General features: G+C 37.7%; 1 protein-coding gene across 1 annotated transcript in view; it reads left to right on the plus strand.

Moving 5' to 3' along the window:
• NALCN (sodium leak channel, non-selective) overlaps positions 1-21,733 on the plus strand; it is a 279,093-nt gene that overhangs the window by 138,005 nt on the left and 119,355 nt on the right. Inside the window, exon 13 of the mRNA XM_089899398.1 lies at positions 21,323-21,460. Within this exon, the coding sequence (XP_089755524.1) occupies positions 21,323-21,460 (138 nt within the window). The remainder of the gene's footprint in view (positions 1-21,322; positions 21,461-21,733) is intronic.

A 21,733-nucleotide genomic window follows, 5' to 3' on the forward strand; every position in this document is an offset into this window, starting at 1 on the left:
TTGGGGTATAATATACAACTATACATTGCACCATATTATATATATATATAGAGAGAGAACACTATTCAGAGAAACATTACACAATTTATTTTCCCATTCTCCCGTGTGGTAGGTGAATTCTAAAATGGGTGTCCAGGACATCTGACCCTCTACATAATCTTTTCCCTTTGGGTTTGGGCAGGACTTGTGAATATGATGGGATTTCACTCCTGGGAATAGGTTGCTAATGATGGAACTGGAGTGAAGCAAAAAGGAGCTTATCTTGGATGGGCCTGACCTAGTCAGAGGAACTGGGCCCTTTCTGAAGAGAGATTCAAAACAAGAGAGGGTCTCCAGCTGGCCTTGGACAAGTAAGCTGCCATGTTGTGAATGGCCATGTGGCTAGGACCTGAGGGTGGCTTCTGGGGGCTGTGAGCAAGAAACCAGGACCCTCAGGCCTACAATCACAGGAAGAGAATTCTGATAACAACCCAAATGAGGGTAGAAGACCCCAAGTTCCAGATGAGACCGCAGCCCAACCTACACCCTGATTTCAGCATCTGAGACCCTGAGCAGGGAACCCAATTACACCCCGCCCACACCTGTGACCTACAGAAACTGTGAGATAATCAGTGAGTGTTGTCTTAAGCCATTAAATTTGTGGCTTGTTACACAGAAATAGAAAGCTAATGCTTGCAGGTTTGAGAGGTGTGTTTCTAATATTTTGTGACTCCAAACAGTGCTGCTCTGAACATTGCATGTTAACTTGCACACATCTGAATTCTGCACTTGTGAAATTCTGCACATGTGAAAATACTGTTAGGGTGTGCAGCTAAGACTGGAATTGCTGGGCCTTAGAATAGAGATACCTTCAACTTTAATAGATAGTGGTAAACTTGCATTCCAAAGTATTTTTACCAATTTATCTGGCATCTGTAATATATGAGAATGTTCTCAGCTTCAACTCAGCAATATTTGGTCTTGTCAGGCTTTGTTTGGCTTTTAAACATTTAGTTCTTCGTTTAACCTGAATTGATTTTTGTGGCTGCTGTAATAAGATAGGGAACAATCCTATTTCTGTTTGTCTAACCTATTGTCACAGTACCATTTATTGACTGGTCTATCCATTCCCCACAGTTCTGTGGTGCCAGCTGTGTCATCATACGATTCCACATGTGTGTGCCCAAGTCAAGTCACACATGCTCCCTTTTCATCTCCTTTTGCCATTGAATTTTTTTCTGGTCAGCCTCCAGTGAAGCCCAGTAAATATCCAGCTTAGCAATCTCCACCTTTCAAGGGTCCATGACTTTGCCCCTTGTGTGACGTGACATTAAAAACCAAAGTCTAGCAGAGCTCATAAATCCCCTAGGGAAGGTGCCTTTTCTTGACTCAAGCTGCCCGTTAGTTTTTGGTCCTGGAGTTTCCATTATATTCCTGGATCTTAACTAGGCCTTTTAAAGGATGTCTGTTTCATGTTGTCCAGAATTTCCTATGGTTTTTTTTTTTTTTGCGGTATGCGGGCCTCTCACTGTTGCGGCCTCTCCCGTTGCGGAGCACAGGCTCCGGACGCACAGGCTCAGCGGCCATGGCTCACAGGCCCAGCCGCTCCGCGGCATGTGGGATCCTCCTGGACCGGGGCTCGAACCCATGTCCCCTGCATCGGCAGGCGGACTCTCAACCAGGGAAGCCCCTCCTATGGTTTTTAAATCATTTTCTCTCATGTACGATCAGACACTGAGGTTCTGTTATAAGTTTTTGAGGCAAAAAAGAAAACCACTCTGTTGACTATCTTTCAGATAGATAGCTTTATTTTTTTTCTATAGGCACAACCCAAGGCCAGGCATCCTAGCGTCTGCTTTCCCCATCTGCAGCCTCACATCTCTCTGCATTTTTTGCATTACAGATATTATCTCCACTTTGATTCTTTTTTTTAATTGAGATTTTATTTTTATTTATTTATTTATTTAAATTTTATTTTTTGGCCACGCTGCACAGCACGTGAGATCTTAGATCCCTGACCAAGGATCGAACCTGCACCCCCTGCATTGGAAGCGCAGAGTCTTAACCACTGGACCGCCAGGGAAGTCCCTCCACTTTTATTCTTATATCCTCATGTGTATACATCTCTTTGTATTTGCTTGCATTACAGATATTATCTCCACTTTGTTTCTTATATCCTAATGTTTATACTCCCCTCATCTGCTACACCCCTGGAAGTTTTCCACAAATACTGCATATTTCCATTCACAGTGAAGACTAAATAGATTGTGTGCCTATTTTGTTGTTGTTTATAATTCAGACAGCATTCTCCATGTGGTGGAGCTATGCGATGGCCACACATGAACCAACGTACTTTCACTTACAGCAGAGTTGAGCATATAAGGATGAACTCAACTTATCCCCTAGTAGAAACATAAGAAGGGCTCAAGCCAGAAAGTGAAATGTGCTCCAATAGATGTAGTCAGTTGTAAAGTAATATCAAAGATATCCTGGAGTGTATTTAAAAATTTCCAGGAACCTATTATGTGCTATGTATTGTGCTTCCAACTATCGTTTCATTTTAATAAGAGAGGAAGAGATTGCTTCCAGGGAAGGAAGTCTGCAGAGCTTTATGAAGAGTTGTTGTCAGGGGTAAATATGATTCCCCAGGAGGATTTGGGTAATGGCATTAAATGAGAGTATTCTATGTAAGGAAAACCGAGTGAGTAAATCAGAGACATGGAGAATCACAGTGTGAAAGGAACTGCAGTGTCGGGCTGGAGCCTGACCATTGGGTGTCTTCCGAGGTTGGGATTGTGACACAGGGGAGCCATTGAAGATTTTTACTTTCTTTGTTATTTTTCCTGGAGAATAGTGGAAGAGCTATTTTGACTAAGTTTACACTGAAAAAAATGTTATTTCTCTGAGGAGGTTTTTCATTGCACAAAACTCACCTTTATTGACCAAAGACAAAAATTTACGATCAGTTGCAGAACTTCTGGCATCCTCAGGACAGTAGGGGAGGTAATTTTTTATTTTGTCTGTGTGACCACTATTGTGTCAAATCTTCCACAGTCTCATAAAGTCAGTCCCATCTGAGGCTTTAAGCCAAATTGTCATCCGTGCCTGGACATGGCCCTGCAATAGAAACTAGCAATTTGGTTTAAATGTTAAAGTAATGCAATATATAGCTTAATGTAACCACTTCCCTCATAAAACCTGAAAAATTAACTCTATTTCCTTTCTGCTATAGCACCTGAGGTTCTTTGGCTTCTATTTGAATTTATATTTGTGGTGATTCATCAGTGGCATAATGATAAAATACTATCCTGTGCTCTTCCTCTTGGAGGATGATTTGAACGCAGCATGAATCACACAGAAATGGCCATATCTTTTCCTGTGGCTGTGTGTTGATATCATTTACCACTGAACTAAAGTATTCAAGGAATTATGACATTTCTTGAATAAAGCATCCTTCTATTCCTACCCCTGATCCCAGAAGCATATTCTTTGGGGGAGAACCTTTTTTTGCACCTTGTCATATTTTGGTAGTTTTCTACCAGTCATCTTGCAACTGAAAGTGGGGTCGGGCTGTTTGCAGCTCAGAAGCCATTAAAGAGGCCAGGTTGGTAGAAAGGAAAGTTCGCTTTATTTCGGATGCTGGCAACGGGGGGTGAAGGCGGACTCCCGTGCAAAGGCCGACTCCCCCCACTGACAATCAGGGGTCAAGAATTTTTATAGGCGGAGGGAGGGGCTACATGCAGAAACAGCACAGTCAGCTCTGACCGTCATCTTGACATTGGTCATCGGTGGTCTGACCAGTGTCATCTTGATTGTTTTAGGTACAGTTAATCTTCAGTTCCAGGGTCGGTTTGTCCCCATGTCTTTGAGGCCTGTTCTCGGAATTGTGGCAGTTTATGTCACGGCTACAGCCTGGTCATCGTGTAGTTAACTTCTTCCACCTGGTGGCGGTTTCAGTCTCTATAAGACAGCTCACAGGATATGGCTCAGAATATTATCTGTAGCCCTTAAGGAGGAACTAAATGTCCTTGACTATGCTTGATGACTAAACTATGATTATTTGGTCTCCTTGGGCTGTTTTCCTTTGTTTCTGCATTTTCTCACTTCTCTGATTAAACTTATTCTTTGGCTAAAGTTTTTCCACAAACAAAAGGCAGGCTGAGGACATGGGGGGCAAGGACAATAGGGTCCTGCTCCGTTTCAATCTTATTTGTAGTTTTCCAACTAGTAGTTACCATATTACATAAATATTATTTTAATAATCAGTCTACTCCATTGCATCAACTTCAAAAACCAGTAAGAGTTATTAATGAGGAATATGTGTGTGTCTCCTTCAGTTAAGATGAGTTTCTGTGAGCATATTTTCACTGATGAAAAGCTAACTATATTTTAAATACTTTGTTGAGTCTTGCTTACAAAAAAATACAATCTATAGTCAGACATTTCGACTAGTCTCTCGTGGTTACATATAATAAAAACAGAACAACAGTAAATATCTTAGAGGATTATTAGAAAGTTTAAAGGATATAATATATTCAGACTAGTTAACATTGTGCTGACAATGTAACAGGGAATCAACAAGCAGTAGCAACTAGTGTTTTTCTTAAATAACGTGGAAATTCAGCTTCTTAGCATGAAACACTAAATTCCTAGCAATAATCACATAGCCCAACATAAAAGTATCCCTCAGTAAATCATTGGGCATTAACTGTACAGAAAGCATTCAGTTTTCTGTATTGCACTGAAAGTTTAAAAATCCACCCCCATTCTGGTTTTGACTATTCTTTTTACTCACCCTTTGCAACTTTCAACAAAAATGCAAAAAGTAAAAAATTATAAATAAGAGTACTGCTGGAATCTGAAATAGCTTATCATTCACTATTTCACATCTGGGACTAAATGCAGAACCATTTAATGACTGATGTATAGGTTCGTTCTTTCCCCACTGCCCACCCCTTGGGTACAACTGCCTACCTCTACAGAGGATTCTCTCCAGCCTTCTCGAACATCTTCTCTATGAATCAGTGTTAAAACCTTAATGTCTAGGAAACAAGACAGGATAAAAATATATGTGTGCATACGAGTGAGCATGCATGTAGCTGAGTACATGTGTGTGCAGATGGGGGCGGGGTGGGGTGTCGGGGCGAAGGGAGCTGTACTAGGCAAGTGGAAGTAGATGGGTTGCATCCTGTAATCTTACATTGTGCAGTACAAAAGGGGAAAAACAGTATAGGCAGGGACTAGATATAGAAAGAACCCTGGTAGCTAGTTCAGACTCAAGTCTGTAGTATTGTTTTTGTTGTTATTTTAGTTTTCCATGTGCCATTAATTCGATTCAGAAACTCAGGAATAAGGCAGTGAGCAAAGGTCAAAAATCTCACCTCAATCCAACAGAAATGTACTGGATACATTTCTGAAAGAAAAACTCTAGAAATTTGACAATAAAGCATGCATAGTTATATGAATGACCAAAAAGAGAATTCCACTGAAAATGTAGGCAAATTTCACACTTCGTGTCTCTTTGGATAAGCCATGTCATTTCAGGTTGATTGAAAAAAGGAAGTAAAACCAATTGGAGGATTATGGAAAGGTACAACAAAATAAAGGAAAGGGAATACTATCTTGGAGCATTAGGAAGAATGCAAATTTCTGCATTATTCAACTAAATAAATAATAATAGGCTTAAATTGCAGGCAATTGAGCAATACATGGAAAGAAATGTTTATTCTATTTTGCCTTAATCCAAATAGGCTATAATGTATCCAACAAGAATTATACCTAGGTCCAATAAATTTAAGCAGAATTTAAAAGAATTAATCTAAAGGGAAAACAAAATCAAAATTACAGTGGAAGCAAAAACAAACCCTAAAGGTCATCATGAGGACATCCATGTTTCCTAGAGCAAATATACACCGAAATAGATTAAACAATGATGATGAGGTAAAAACAAACTAGTTTCTAGAGAAGCGTAATTATCTCTGATTAAGTCTAGAGAAACGTTTCCCCAGAGGTCATTATTATTAATAGTAATAATTACTGGATTTAAATATTTTTTACCTGTGAGGTCCCTATAGCAAGAACTTTTCATAGATAGACATTTATAGAAAGAAAGAGATACACATACATACATAGATATCTACATATATGTAATGGAATCCCCAAAACTACCCTGTTAAGGAAGTATTTTCCCCACATTATAGATGCTATTAAAAAAAAAGCAGTGAGAACCAACAAGAAACTGTATACGGCTACAATAATTAAAAGAGTATGATTTAGGGTTAACATACAGATGAATGGGCAAACATATATATCCATTGAAAAAACATATGACAAAGAAAGGATCACAATGAATGATTAAAAGACTAATTATTAGTAGTAATGTTGGGGATACCAAAGCCCTCTCATACTATGTACCAAAATAACTCCCTGGTAAATTAGAGCAAGGATATTTAAAGTGTAAAAATGTAGAAAGCAAAGAAAATACCATCTTTCATCTTAGATGGTCAGGGACTTTTTAGGCCTAGAAGAAGGATACATTTGAATTTTCAGACAACTCAAAAATAATCACCATAGGTAGTTTTTAAAAACAAAGGAAAATGTGATGGTACAACCATAATTTGTAATACATATTAGTAAGAACATGTCAAATGGACAGGGTTTGTTCGTTATTTTGGTTTTTGGTTAATGATAATGCTCATTGCCAACAGAAAAGCCTCTCACACGTTGCAGTTTGTGTAACTTTTCTGAGAATCAGTTTTTCATTATGTATCAAGACACTAAAAAGCATTTTTACTCTTTGATCTAGTAACTGCATTTCTATAAGTCTTCCCCAAGAAAATATCCACAGTGCACACAAAGATCGATCTTCAGAGAAATTGCTCTTTGTACCATTATTTATCCGTGTGAAAATTTTAAAACAACTTGAATGCCCAATCATAATAGAATGTCTAAGTAAACTTTGAATATGGTGGCATATTATACAGTTATCAAAACTGTATTTTTACAGAATGTTTAATGAGGTTAGTCATGAGTGACATAAGTGGTGATGACCAAAAATCAAGCAAAGAACCCTAAAACAACACTGTATTTGCAGCTGGATTCAGTTTTGTTTCCAGTACATGTATATCCCTAGGGAAAAACAAACTGGTAGAATTTTCAAATTCTACAACAAATTCTAAAAAATATATACAACCTCGTTTGAATTATAAGTAACTTATTTTATTCTTTATGCCTTTTTGTACTTCCACATTTTGTACAATGAATGGCTTCTTGGTTTAGAAAAATGGAGATAGGTAGGTAAGTTGGTAGACAGATAGATAGATATAAAAGCTTAATTTATAATTATACATCAGTAAGAAAAATAATTATCTCATTTTTTAAAATAACAAGAACATTAGCTGGTAAAGTTTTAAATGAAGGAAAGTATAGATATAACAGGGATATGCAAATTGTATAAGACTAATTTCAGTTGTATAATAAGACAAATTTTAGTTTATGACTTATAAAATCAACTTTATTAAATTCAAGTCATTTCAATTAAATATTTATTGGTAAACAACTATCAACTTTATTTTCAAGGTGTTAGAGTACTAAATAAGCACTATCAAGATAGAAGCAAGGTTTTGAAATGTATGTTTGCAATAGAAAAGAGCAGACAATATAATTGGCAGTGAAGCTTCTTATTTGTGAACTTAGATTGAAGAGAAATGAGAAATCAAAGCCCATTAAAAGAGAGCAAAAAATAGGCAAACCATTTCCAAAGTGTGGGGTTTTTTAGTATGCAAAAATATAAGCATTTCCTGACTGATGCTGCTTTCTGTTTGAAGCCAAATAGGAAAACCTTGTTCTTGGGCATAGTTCTACAAGTGGATAGTAAAAAAACACTGGGAAATTTCCTGTGTAGACTCGGTGGTATTTTAGTTACAAAAGTTTTCTGAATAAATCCTCAGTTTTATTTCACAGTAATACGTACATCTGTGTTCTTAGGAGCACTGTCTCTTTTGTATATGTTACTAAATCTCTGTTGCACCCAAAGTAAAATATTAACTTTCATCTGTAATTTTATAGCACATATTTGCCAGTGAAATGCATCATTTACATTATGAAAATTTAATATGACTGACATTAGCAAAATCGCTAATTAAGAAATTAGGGCATAAATACTTCAAGAAACTTGACAGTCTGTTCTATGAGGAAAATTAATTCAGAAGTCTCCTATTTGCATAAATCTCCAGGTCTCATTTTCACAGCTGTTTGTTCTGTCAGCTAGATGGTTGCATTTCAAAATTATTTTAACATAATCGGTGGGAAGTATACCTTTCAACTAAAAATATCATGCTCTGCAAGAAAGATTGTTAGGGGGAAAATATATGTTCATTCAGTTTATCTCGATCTTTTTTCCTTAAGATAAGTGTTTCTAATATAGGAACTTTAACGTTTAAGTCTTAAATTATTAAAATATTTTTATTATTAAAAGACAGTTTGTAATTTTAGATTCTCATGAAATTGAAAAGGTTGTGTCTTTTTCATTTGGAAAAATGGTAACAAGTGAAGCTTATTTTAGCAAAGCATAAAAAATGCTGGAGATATGTAATTTTTATTAACCAGTTGAGCATAATAACAGAGTTTCAGATATGTACTCAGTACCGTGCTAGACAAAGGAGGTAACAATTTTAAATATGATTTAGACTAGAGCATTGTTTGTTTTAGTAATTTAGATAAGGAAAGGAGATCAGCAATTACTAGATCTTAAGATGTCTTGTTACCTGTAATATCCAAAAGGACAGCAGGAATTTGAAATCAACAGATTCCAGCCTAGAGACCCAGAAACATCGCTTGCTACCTGCCAACCTAGATCAGTCATTTTAAGGCTTCTGTATTTCAGTTACCCATCTGCAAAATGTACAGTAACTAACACAAGATTATTGCTGAAATTACTCTGAATAATGGACATGAACTGCTTTGGGGGCTGCAAAGCACTGTATAAATGCTAGTCATGGCTCAGTGTCTCTTCTCATGTTCTTAAATCTTACCCTGAAAGAATCCTAGGAGACTGTACAAATCTATGGTTTGGTCTACATGGTCATTTATGGTGTTATATGTAGAAGTTAACCCAAGCACGGCCGTGTATAAGAAAAGAGATGATCAGATATACCTACATTCACTTTCATAACTAGAAAAAGATTCACTAGGTTTTGCAAATGAGCTTCTGCCATCTTTCCTTTTACTCTTGAAATTATATTTAAGTGTAGACTCTACTTAAAGTAATTTGCTGCTGGAATAGGCATAACATTTTGATTTCTGCTTTGCTTCTAATTACATTCAAGCTCATTTTGACATTTAAGGCCAATTACATTAGTCTAGATTCAGCAAGACTTTTCCATAGTAGTCTAAAATTTGACCAGTAAACAAGCTTTTCTCCCCTCTCTCTCTTTTTACTCATTTAAATGGAATGCTTGGCAACAAGCATATTTTAGGAATTAAAAAAGCAAAATAAATAATGTGGGTTCATTTTGAAAAAAAAAAAAAGCAAAGAACTGCTCGGTCTTCCTTGCCAACATAAAAGGCAGTCACAGAATTAATTGAAACCACCAGTTTCAACTTTATTTCTTTCTAAATCACAAGGAATAAGGCACAATCATTTTACAGAGAAATTAATATTTTAATGTTTCACTTCCGTTAACAACAAGGGTAGTTGATTTCAACAGATCTCAAATTTCAAAAGAGCTCGTATATGGAGAGAGATAGCTCCAAAAACTTTGTCACATAGAAGTCACTAGTAACTAAACTCTTCAGAACTCTCCAGGCCCTACAACAAGCTTCAGTCAGTCTTCCATTGCGTTTTAAGATTCCAGTATATGTGATGGCTTAGAGCACATACAGCTCGTGTTTTATTTAGCCCCTACTTTCAGTCCACTTGCTAACACCACGATTTTTACTGTTTATTCAATAAATTCTCTTATCCTTGAAAGCACTCACTAAAAGTCAATTTATAGTATCTATTAGTATCAAAACATTTAGTGTAACCTTATTCTATAGTTTTTATAGTGAAAGTATAGTCGAGGAAAATAGACCAGATAGTGTATTGTTTAAAAACTAAGTTTTCCAATTGACTACCAGTACCAATTGAGAGCATAGGACAGTAGACACCTACAGCTAGAAGATATCTTAGGGATCACTTAGTTCAAAGATGAAATAAAATGATGCCATAAAAAGCACTGTCACACTTTCATGTATCTAAAGGAAATATCTTCTTAAAAATATAATTTATCATATATTATTTTGAGCTTTACAAAAATGAAATCACACTGTATATGATGTAAAAACTTCAAGTCGTAAGAACTATACAAGAATTCTGAAATTTTAACTAGTGTAATTGAAGTTGTTTTTCCTTGGGACAGATTTTTAAATCACTATTTAAAATATTATTTGGGAATTCCCTGGTAGTCCAGTGGTTAGGGCTCCACGCTTCCACTACAGGGGGCACGGGTTCTATTCCTGGTCAGGGAACTAGATCCCACAAGCCACACAGTGCAGCCAAGAAAACAAACAAAAAACCAACTATTATCTGTATAGCCCTTTAATGTTTATAATAAAGTATTCACACACGCTTTATTTTGATTCTTAAAGCAGTCTTCAGAGAGTGATAATGTGATGGCACATTTGAGGAGGATTGGTGTCAGGCTGGCCGCATGCTTTACCCAGAGCCGCTAAGCCAGTCAGCGATTTAACCCCAAACTCAGGCCCTGTGACAGCAGAGATGAACACTTGGTTCTTTACGTCCCTGCCCTACAGCTCACAGAGGGCCAGGGTGTTTATCGTCAGCTCATTCAACCTCTATTCAACCTCTATCTTAAACTGCTCTCCTTTGGCTCTGCTTTCTGAGAAGGGCATCTCTTGAGAGTGAAGGCAGAGATGCAGTGGGTGAGGTTAGATCAGATGAGAAGTTTTGAAAAGCTCATGGCTGAGGTTTGCTGGGCAGTGTTGAGGTGTCTTTGGAGGCCAGCCCGTCTGCATATGGAACCAGTGGAGGGGCTGGAGAGGTGCAGACATGAAGAGTTAGATTCACCTAGGAGTTGGCATGTTTCCTGAGAGTTTGGCAAAAGAGGAAGATGGAGTTTGGAGACCTGAGAAGAGTGTATTTGAATTGATAGGCCATGAAATTCCATCTAAACCAGACAGGGAGAAATTTGAAGTAAAGAAATGGCTATTGCCAATGGATTTAACATTACAGCACTATGGTTTTACTCCAGATTTCAAATCCACAGTATTTGTATTTATGGACACCTTAGTTTAGCCACGGTAAGTGGTGACTCTTAGAGCTTTTATTTACTGTAGGTTTTTAAATGCATGTAATGTCATTTTTATTGGTTTTTCCCAACCCCTAATTCTCCATAAGACCTTGATCTTGTTGGTCATGATTTTGCCAACCAGTGTACTTTTTAGAAATTTAACTCCAACATTAGGTAGGTCCAAAATTTGCTATGTTATTGATGTCATTTTAAATATTGTTAGAACTTTGAATAGTTGAATAAGTTTTAAATGAAACTATACAGCGAAGTACTAAAGGATTGTGAGATCAGTGGGTTTTTCAGAAGATAAAACTCCTCTATATTTTATTCCTATTTGAATGGGAAAAAAGAAGCAAGGAGATTGAGTAGGTGAATAATTAAGGCAATTAAAACTGAAGGAGGTGTCACTTTTGTACTCAGTGAATACCATCAAGGCAAATCTGTTTTACAGCTGACTGGTAGTAAGACACAGCAGGGACACCCTCAGTAAAAAGGTTGAGCTACTGTATAAGTTATCAAATGCATTTCATTTTGAAGGCAAATCTTTTGTAGTGAAAGAGTTCTGGAAACCAGCTAAAGATAGGTAAGATAGATGCAAATTGTATTGTAAAATGAAAGTCGTATGTCAATGACCTGAGTTGTATTCTTCACCACATTTAAAAAATTTTAATGTCTATATTTTTAAAGTAAATACATGTTTTACATGTGTTTTAATACACAGTAAAAAACATACATTAAGTATAAGGTAATTTTTATGTCCACCAAAAACCCATACACAAATGTTCGTAGGAGCATTCTTTATAATAGCCAAAAAGTGGACACAACCCAAATATCCCTCAACTGATGAGTAGATAAAATGTGGTATATCCATCTAATGAAACATAATTTGGCAATAAAAGGGAACGAAGTGCTGATACAGACTACAGCATGGATGAACCCTGACCTCATATTATATGATTCCGTTTATAGAACATGTTCACAGTAGACAGACCCATGGGGCCAGAAAGCGTATTATTGGTTGCTGAAGGCTGGAGGACGGAAGGATGGGGAGTGGCTGCTATGGGTACATAGTTTTGGGGGATGATGAAAAAGTTCGTAGGTAGTAGTGATGTTGCACAACTGTGAAAAAACAAAACCACTAAATTGTCTACTTCAAAAGGTGAATTTTATGGTATATAAACCATATCTCAACAAAGCTGTTACTTTAAAAAGTTCAAAAAAAAGAATATTTACCCCCTTCCCTAGTTCCTCAGTCCTTCCCATTCCAGTCCTCAGAGTTCCAAGTTTATTGTATAGGCTTTCAAGCATTTTTATGCACACAAAACATATCTAGATATGTATAAGTAGAATCATACTGCATATTCTGCTCTCTCTCTGTTAACGAAAACCTAGATGTTTACTCACCTACTTTTTAAAATATGTAATTTCCTTAACCTAAATTGATATCCACACATACTAAAAACCAAAACATGCTTTGGGTCATCAAGTTATCAAAGAGCATCCATGATATATATATTTTTAAAGGCTAAGAACTACTTTACAAGGTCTAGACAAGAACTTTCAGCCTGTTATTTCAACATAGGAGAATACCCTTGCTTTGCTTTCACCTAACTCTAAGAAGATCTATCAGAAAGAGATTTGGCATCTGAAATGGGGCCTTGAGAGAGAGAGAAGGATGTCCTGTCATTGAGGAACCAGCCAACTCTATGGTGTGGGCCCTCGGCGGCCCTGGTGGAAGCGTGGTCCCAAGGATGCTGTTCACCCCACCTGGGATCAATGTTTAAGGGGTGCTAACTGGAACAAAAGAGAAGCTGCAAAAATACTTGTTTATTCCCCTTCCTCCCCATTTTGATGATCTTATTTTTATTCAAGTCTCCCAGTTTATGGCAGGAAAGTACAGCACCAAAATGTAAGGCCACTAAGAGGGAAACTACAATATTAGATGCTTTGGTAGGAATATTAAGGAATATTGGGGATAAATGTGGAACTGAGACCTGAGCCAAGGGTGGCTTTAGCAGGGTTTCCTGGCAGATTGGACGTAGGATGTGAGGAAATGAGAAGGACCAGAGAGATGTCTATGAGGTCATTGGCCTGAGTAACTTGAAGAATGGATTTGTCATTTTCCAAGATGGGAAGAAGTGTAGGAGGAACAGGTTTAGGGAGCAGGGCATGAGGACTTTGATTTGGGACATCTAATGTTTGAGATCCCTGTTAGATAGACACCCAAGTGGAGATATGGAGTTGATTCTGGACGTAGGGCTGGATATACAGATGTGGGTGTCATCACTACGTAGACGGTATTTAAAGGGATTATAATGGATGAGATCAACCAGTTAGTGAGTGTTAAGAGACAAGAAAGAGATCTGAGGACCAAGCCCCGAGGCTCTGCAACATTTGGAGATTCGGAAATTGAGGAGAAACCAGCAAAAGATCCTGAGAAGGGCTGGTGGTGAGTTGAGTGGCCCTACAGTGAGGTGCTTAGACCCTTCAGTGATCCAAGACCTTGTTCTCTGCTCTTAGATGTGTTTTCTCCTGCGTCATCCCTGGAACAGCTCACTTCCTCACACTCTGGTCTTATGGCTTTCACCTTCTACCCTGGTTCACGCCCTTCCCTTTGCTCCCACATACCCAAGGAATACATCACACTATGATTAGAAAGAGGTACTCATCAGGCTAATGATTTTCAATACCTTCCTTCTCCATTCAGGGAGCATCACTGCAGTCTCTTTAGTCAGTGCATTTCTTTCCCACTTTACTTCTGTTCGTTCAGAGATGTTCCTTCCTTGGAATATCAATGTGCTTATAATTACAACTCTGACTTTGTCATGACCCCTTCTTGCGCCTACCAGACGCATAGCCAGTCTCCATTTATTCGTTCACCTCCAGGTCCTACTGCTAACAGTGTGATTTTTTCACTGTAGCTTCCACTTGAAATTCATTAGAGGTTTTTTTTAACATCTTTATTGGAGTATAATTGCTTTACAATGGTGTGTTAGTTTCTGCTTTATAACAAAGTGAATCAGCTATATGTATACATATATCCCCATATCTCGTCCCTCTTGTGTCTCCCTCCCATCCTCCCTGTCCCACCCCTCTAGGTGGACACAAAGCACCAAGCTGATCTCCCTGTGCTATGCGGCTGCTTCCCATTAGCTATCTGTTTTACATTTGGTAGTGTATATAAGTCCATGCCACTCTCTCACTTTGTCCCAGCTTACCCTTCCCCCTCCCTGTGTCCTCAAGTCCATTCTCTATGTCTGCGTCTTTATTCCTATCCTGCCCCTATGTTGTTCAGAACCTTTTTTTTTTTTTTTAGATTCCATATATGTGTGTTAGCATATGTCATTTGTTTTTCTCTTTCTGACTTCCTTCACTCTGTATGACAGTCCATTAGAGATGCTTTTGATTGATTTTGTTCTACCCTGATGGGGCAGAGTTGTTTGTTCCAGATCACGTCCTATGCAGCTGGGCCATTCTCAGGTTAACTGCTCATCCCCGATTCAATTAGCTGCAGCCAGGCACCTGCAGCGTGAACAGAGCCTGACCTGCATAGGGGTGTTTAATATGTGATTATGTCATTAGACACAGAAAAGAAAAAGCACTTGTAAATGCAGTCTTTACCCCTATTTACATCTGTAGGATTGGGCTTTGGGGGTAAAATAGCAAAAATCACAGACCTTCTGTCCTGAAAACCTACAGAAACAAATAAAACAATTAATTATCAGCCTGGAAAACATTATACCAGCAGTAACCACACAAAGAAAAGGCCACAATTTCATACCATTATCTTTGAATAGCAGCTAGTAGGAAAGATGGAGGGAGGAAGAGAGAGAGAGAGAATCAGAGGGAGAGGAAGAACACTCTAGGCTCATGCCTGAAGCCTGTTTTCCAGAAGTTGAGAAGAAATTACATTGGAAAAGCAAATCATAAAATATGTTCTCATCTCCCTCAATTTGAGAGCCTCAGGCCGTGGGGATGTTCAGAGCCCTGGAAAAGACATCAAGAATCTCCCACAGGTGTAGATGTGATTGATGCACCCCATTTTACCAGAGGCAACATAAACTTGTAGGTTGCACCATTTTTATTTTCCAAGCTGGGAAGAAGGCTTGAGAGTGAAAGCAAAATGATCATAATTTCTGAAAACTAGGAATCTCCCATAATAAACAAAAATTCAGCATAGTGAAAGGATGAAGAGAAAAGAAGAAAACAGAAACCAGGAGGGAACAGGAGCCCCAAGGAGAGCGTGATCGGAGAGACCCAGCTGTTCTCTCCTGGTACCCAGAGGACCAAGACCAACAGAATCAACCCGTCTTTGCCCTCACCTGGAGTCAACGGAGGGCTAGTGATGCTGGAAGGAAGCCGGTGAATTAGAGGAAGTGAACACCTGTGACTGATGGGCTGGCAGCACTAAAGATTTCCAGAATCTACCCACAGTGGGGAAATTTCTGAAGCCCGATATTTCAAGCATAGCTGCCCATGGCCTCAGCTAATACTTCTCTCCCTGCAAACCCCTCTCCTCATACTGAGACAGCAAAACATAAAGAAGAAAATCTAGCTGACAAATTGAAACAGGACTCTGATAATGGGCATGAGACTCTGGGATCACTTTCTGACACTATATTAGAGGGAATAAAAGATCTAGATGAGAAAGTTAAAAATGAAGGCTTTGCATTTGCAGCAACATGGATGGACCTAGAGATTATCATACTAAGCAAAGTAAATAAGCAAAAACCAAATACCATATATCATTTATATGTGGAATCTAAGGCAGACATAGAGAACAGATGTGTGGACACAGTGGGGGAAAGGGAGGGTGGGATGAATTGGGAGATTAGGCTTGACAGAAATACACTACCATGTGTAAAATAGATAGCTAGTGGAAACCTGCTGTATAGCGCAGGGAGCTCAGCCTGGTGGTCTGTGATGGCCTAGTTGGGTGGGATGGTGGCGGAGGGGAGGGAGGTCCAAGAGGGAGGGGATGTGTGTACGCGTATGGCTGATTCACTTTGCTGGGCGGCAGAAACTAACACAACATTGTAAAGCAATTATATGCCAATTAAAGATTAATTAATTAAAATACAACACAAATGAATATAATCTATGAAACAAAAACAGACTCACAAATATAGAGAACAAACTTGTGGTTGCCAAGAGGGAGAGGGGTAAGGGAGGGATGGATTGGGAGTTCAGGATTAGCAGATGTAAACTATTATATATAGAATGGGTAAACAACAAGGTCCTACTGTAGAGTACAGGGAACTGTATTCACATGCAACAGAAATTAAACGCAACATTGTAAATCAACCATACGTCAATAAAATTAAAAAAAAAGACTCTGACAATTGTGGAGCAGGTCTAGAAGGTAATTAGTCCAAATTGAAACAGCAGTAAGAGGACTCCAAGGAAAATGTCTGAGAGTAAGAATCAGATGGTTTCTGGGTAATTGAATGCTCCAAGAAGAACATGTGTAGGAGAGGAAAAGTGGAATTTATTCCAAACAATAAGTAAAATGTGTGATAATCTGGAAGCTATTTAAGGTAGAAGGAGGAAAGCATATATTTCTTTTCCCGAGGAAGCAGGGAAAAAAACAATCAGAAACTCTCAACCAAAACAAAACTAAACTAAAAATTGTGTAAGAACACTGTGATTCAAATAAATTAAACTGGGCCAGATTCTGAGAAATTAGGGGCAAGTAAGAAAACGGCTTCCACTTAACCTTGAACATTTACCTTCTAGTACCAAACATATCATAATATTGAGGCCTGAAGGAGGAAGTATTATCCTAGAACATTACCAGGATAACAGTATTACATAGCAATATTTTCATAGTCAACATATCAACTATCAATCTATTGATTATCAATGTACTGACAAGCATGGAAGACCCAATCATGACTAAAAAACAAAATGTAAATATTGTTGAACAGAAGTCACTGTCTAAGGTAGATAAATCAAGAAATACTGAACGGGGATGTGGGTAGCACCACCAGAAGTAAAAACAAAAGTGGTTAAAGCAGTAGCTTCTGGGAAGTGGGACTGAGATACTGAAGCATATGGCCACTGCTTATTATCTGTTAAGAAACTCATCATCAGGCTTCTTTACTATGTAACTTTTTTTTTTTTTTTTTTGCGCTACGCGGGCCTCTCACTGCTGTGGCCTCTCCCGTTGCGGAGCACAGGCTCCGGACGCGCAGGCTCAGCGGCCGTGGCTCACGGGCTCAGCCGCTCCGCGGCATGTGGGATCTTCCCGGACCGGGGCACAAACCCGTGTCCCCTGCATCGGCAGGCGGACTCTCAACCACTGCGCCACCAGGGAAGCCCTATGTAACATTTTTAATCATATGGTATCACCTTGATTAAATTTTTGAAAAGTAATATTAAGAATGAGCTTAACAAGAAATGGACAGAAACTATATAAACTGAAATCTTTGTCCAGAATCTTGAGTAAAGACTTGATAAATGGATAAATGGAAAGATATGCCTTTCTTTGAGACTGGAAGATAATATCAATTTTTCTTAGATTCGTGTGATTCCAGTGAATAAAACAAGAGGATATTTTGGGGCAATTAACATATAAAAATAAAAGAATTCTGAAAACAAAAGCTTAGGAGGAGGGGCTAGTAACTCTACCACTTATTAAAATGTACAAAGATTAGGCAATTTGGAGATGAAATAAATAGATGGAAAAGAATAGAAAGTTTAGAAACAGAATTGAAAGTATATGAGTATTCAAGGTATGATGCCAGGGGTTTTTCAAATTAGTGAAGAAAAGACAGATTTTTAAAATTATATTGTGCTTAATCAACTGATCACCTATTGAAAAGAAAAATAAGATTGATTTCTGTCTTATTTCTTATACCAAAATAAATTCCATATTTAAACTGATTTAAACAGTGATTTCTGGTTCAAATGTTAAGCATAATAAGGAAACTTATGGGTACATTTATATCTAATCTTGCAGTGAGAGAAGTCTTTTTAAGCAAAATATAAACACCTTAAATAAAAGGAATGGCAGATTAAACCACATAGAAATTTAAAATTTATTTTTGTAAAAAAGTACTGTTAAAAGATAGGGAAAAATATATGGCAGATATAAGAGTAATTTTCTCAATTTATAAAGAGCTGGTTGAAATCAATATGGGGAAAGTAAAGGTCAACGGGGTAGGAAATGGCATAACACATGAACAGGGAGCTTGGAGAAAAGAAACAACTTCCTCCAGGCCTTTGTTCATGACCCCCTTCTCCACCATTTAAATTCTACTCGTCTTCCTCATGAAAGTCAGTTGCTATCATTTTCTACAAACTATTCTTGACTCACCCAAGAGGAATATATCTGTCCTTCCAACTTGCTTCTTATAGCTTTGCCATATTTCTCTTAATGCGCCGTATTTTTCGTTCTTCCATTTCTTAGAGTTGGCCATGTTCATCTTTTTCTTCCACCCCTATTATAAATTTCTTAAGAAGCCATGTCTTCCTCGTCTCAGTCCCCAACACATCAGGTCTTCAGGAACCACTGATAATCCATGTCCAAATAAATAATGTAAACAGGTTCTTCAAGGAATGCGGATCCTGAAGACAATATAAGTCAGTAAGTGTATTTGATTCACATCTCAAACAGACTGTCACTGGGATTTAAATTTCCAGATAAAATCTCAACAAAACTGATAAAGTACCCCTCGTGCAGGACACAACTTATTTTTCAGCCTGTAATAGAAGAAGTATTTCATGGCCCTGCCTTTCACTGGTTTATTCATGTAAGTGACTATAAACACCAATCACGTTGTAACAGAAAGCTTTGCTCTCAAATATAATTCACAGCATCTCATAGTATGTATGCACTTTCAGGGGGCTGAGCTGGGCAGAAGTGAGACGTTTTTACTTCTGAAACTCTGGAAAGAGTAGAGGATAACCCGATGTTCTTGGTCACATTGCTTATCTCACAGCAACAGGTTATAAACCCCTAGCTTCCTGTTCCCGAGCATTTACTGGATGCATAATAGCTGAGTATTCGTGAAAGCTAATGCCGTAGATGAAAACATATTAAGTTGGTTTCTGCCCAAGGCAGCGGAAAGGTACACCTGAATTTTTGGCCTCTAGGTACCAAGAATAAGTCTGTTGGACTTAATCACAAGCTCTCCTGTCACTTTTGGGGAAAGAAATCCATGTCCAGAAAAATTCCTTTTTTTTTCAAAACAGGATGTTTTTCAAAACATCCTGGTAGGTGTTTTGACTCTTCCCCCTTTTACTGTAGAGTCTCTTGGATGTCCACACACTTTCATGCCAGTGACAGCTCTGTTGAAGAAGATCTGATATTTTTATGTGAATCATCTTTGGAACTTGTGTTGCTTGCATTCAGATATAATAAATATTCAATAGAAAAAAAAACACAGGGAAAAAATAATTGCCCTCAATGATAGGTTCTGGCATACTTATGAGGTTAAACGATGTGTTGAAAAATTCTCTGAAGCATTTTTAGGATGAGTTAAAGCTAGTGTTCTCTTTGGCACCCTGTCGAGGAAAGTATTACTGTCCTTGTTGATGCCGTGTTCAAGTATCAGTAACAACATACTTCATACTTTCATTAATGAAACACTTTGTAGGATGATGATATTATAGAAAAATTAACTCAAGGAGAGGTTAAGTGTTTCACACATGGACAAAGGGTAAGAGAAAAAACTTATCTCCTAGTTCAAGATTCATTTAACAATGCATTGTTCCTTTGTTCAAACAGGCCTATTATGTGCTGAGCATTGAACATCGCACTTGTAAAAAAAAAGTTAATTTACTTATCCCTAGTAAAGAAAACTGCTAAGAGAGCTTACTGCGCAGTGAGGCCTGGGAAGTAGTAGATTCCAGACTTCACTGAACACAGGAAGCAATACTTGGAAAAGTACTTGCTTTGGAATCATAATGCCTGGTGCTACTTCTGTTAGTGCCACAAATTAATAGAGTGACTTTGGGATAATCATCCATCTTTAAGCCTCTTTTTCCTTATCTTCAAAAAGAATGAGTCAGGGTAGGTTATCTTTAGGATCCATTTGCCTCTAAGATACTATCAGTGTAACAGAGCTTTTATCTTGGGCTCAGTCCATCTTTGTATTAGCCTGGACCTTATTTCTTGGAATCCCAATACCTGAGAATTCAATTTATGTCTTCCATTTTACTAAAGTCTGTAAAGATTTTTTTAGAGTCACTAGATTCCAATTGTCAACTTTCCCCAACATCATCATAGGTTCTCATTAAGAAACATTTATTGACCACTGATGTGTACAAGATACATGAGTCAATGATGGATATATATATTTAATGAGAAAAACATGTAAGAATGAAACTAACCAAAGATCTTTGCAGAGAGAGAATGAGTCTTTTAGCTAGGCTGGCTTTTGTTGGAATGCTCTAGTTTTAATTATTTTATTTATTTTATTTTATTTTTGATATTGGGTTTCTTCCATGGTCTTGACTCTGTCTTGAAAATTTTTTTAAAAAATCATGAAAAATGTGATCATCTTTATTAAGTTGCTTAGCATGGCCATATCATTTAGAAAAATTTCTTTTTTAAAGAGTCTCATGTTTTTAATATAACTGAAATAATTTGATAGATGGATACTATAAAAGTAAAATTAATGTTATTATTCTCATTTGCCTTTAGACAATCAACTGTAATTCACTATAAAAATAAGTTGTGCTTAACAGCAAAAAAAAAAATACAGCAATCCGTTGGAAATGTTAAATAGTTAGCTTGCTAAAAGGGAAAAACAAGAAAGGCAATAAGCAAAGGTTCCTGAATTTTGTTTTGATTTGATCAGCAGTATTTACCACCAACAAAGCTAATTTTAATTCAGAGTAATTATTTTAGTTTTCCACATTGAATAGCTAGATATCAGGCTTTTAGAATCTTTGTTCTTAGCCCTTTCCTATCTGTCGAATGAAGGCTGTTCTTTCCCTGCTGAATCAATAATATTGAAATCAAAGTCCTCAACACCATATACTAATTCTAAGTTGCATGTAAGCCCAAGGCTAGTGTTTAATACTTCCATTCTTTTCCTCTGTAGGCATTTATGTCCATGTTCCAGATCCTTACCCAGGAAGGATGGGTTGACGTCATGGACCAAACGCTAAATGCTGTGGGACACATGTGGGCACCAGTGGTCGCCATCTATTTCATTCTGTATCACCTCTTCGCCACTCTGGTGAGTTTAGCATTTCTTTTCAATTATGTCTTACAATTCATAATGGGATGAACATTAACAGATTTTTGGCCTATTGTCAATTTCAGAATCAGAACCAAAGAACCAAGGTAGAGTAGTCCCGTTGGATGAGGTCCCTTCCATTCTAAATGTATATGAGTCAAAGAACTACTTGAGGAACTAGATTTCAGATCTAAGTAAGAAGTTGTCTCCATCAAGGTCAAGTGGTTTACATGAGGGAAAACAAGATAAAACAAAATGGAAATCCCACATCCA

This window comes from Delphinapterus leucas, chromosome 18 (genome assembly GCF_059928025.1).
Source record: "Delphinapterus leucas isolate spDelLeu-1000000601 "Yukka" chromosome 18, BTC_Dleu_Yukka2, whole genome shotgun sequence".
In the NCBI taxonomy this organism is placed as follows: domain Eukaryota; kingdom Metazoa; phylum Chordata; class Mammalia; order Artiodactyla; family Monodontidae; genus Delphinapterus; species Delphinapterus leucas.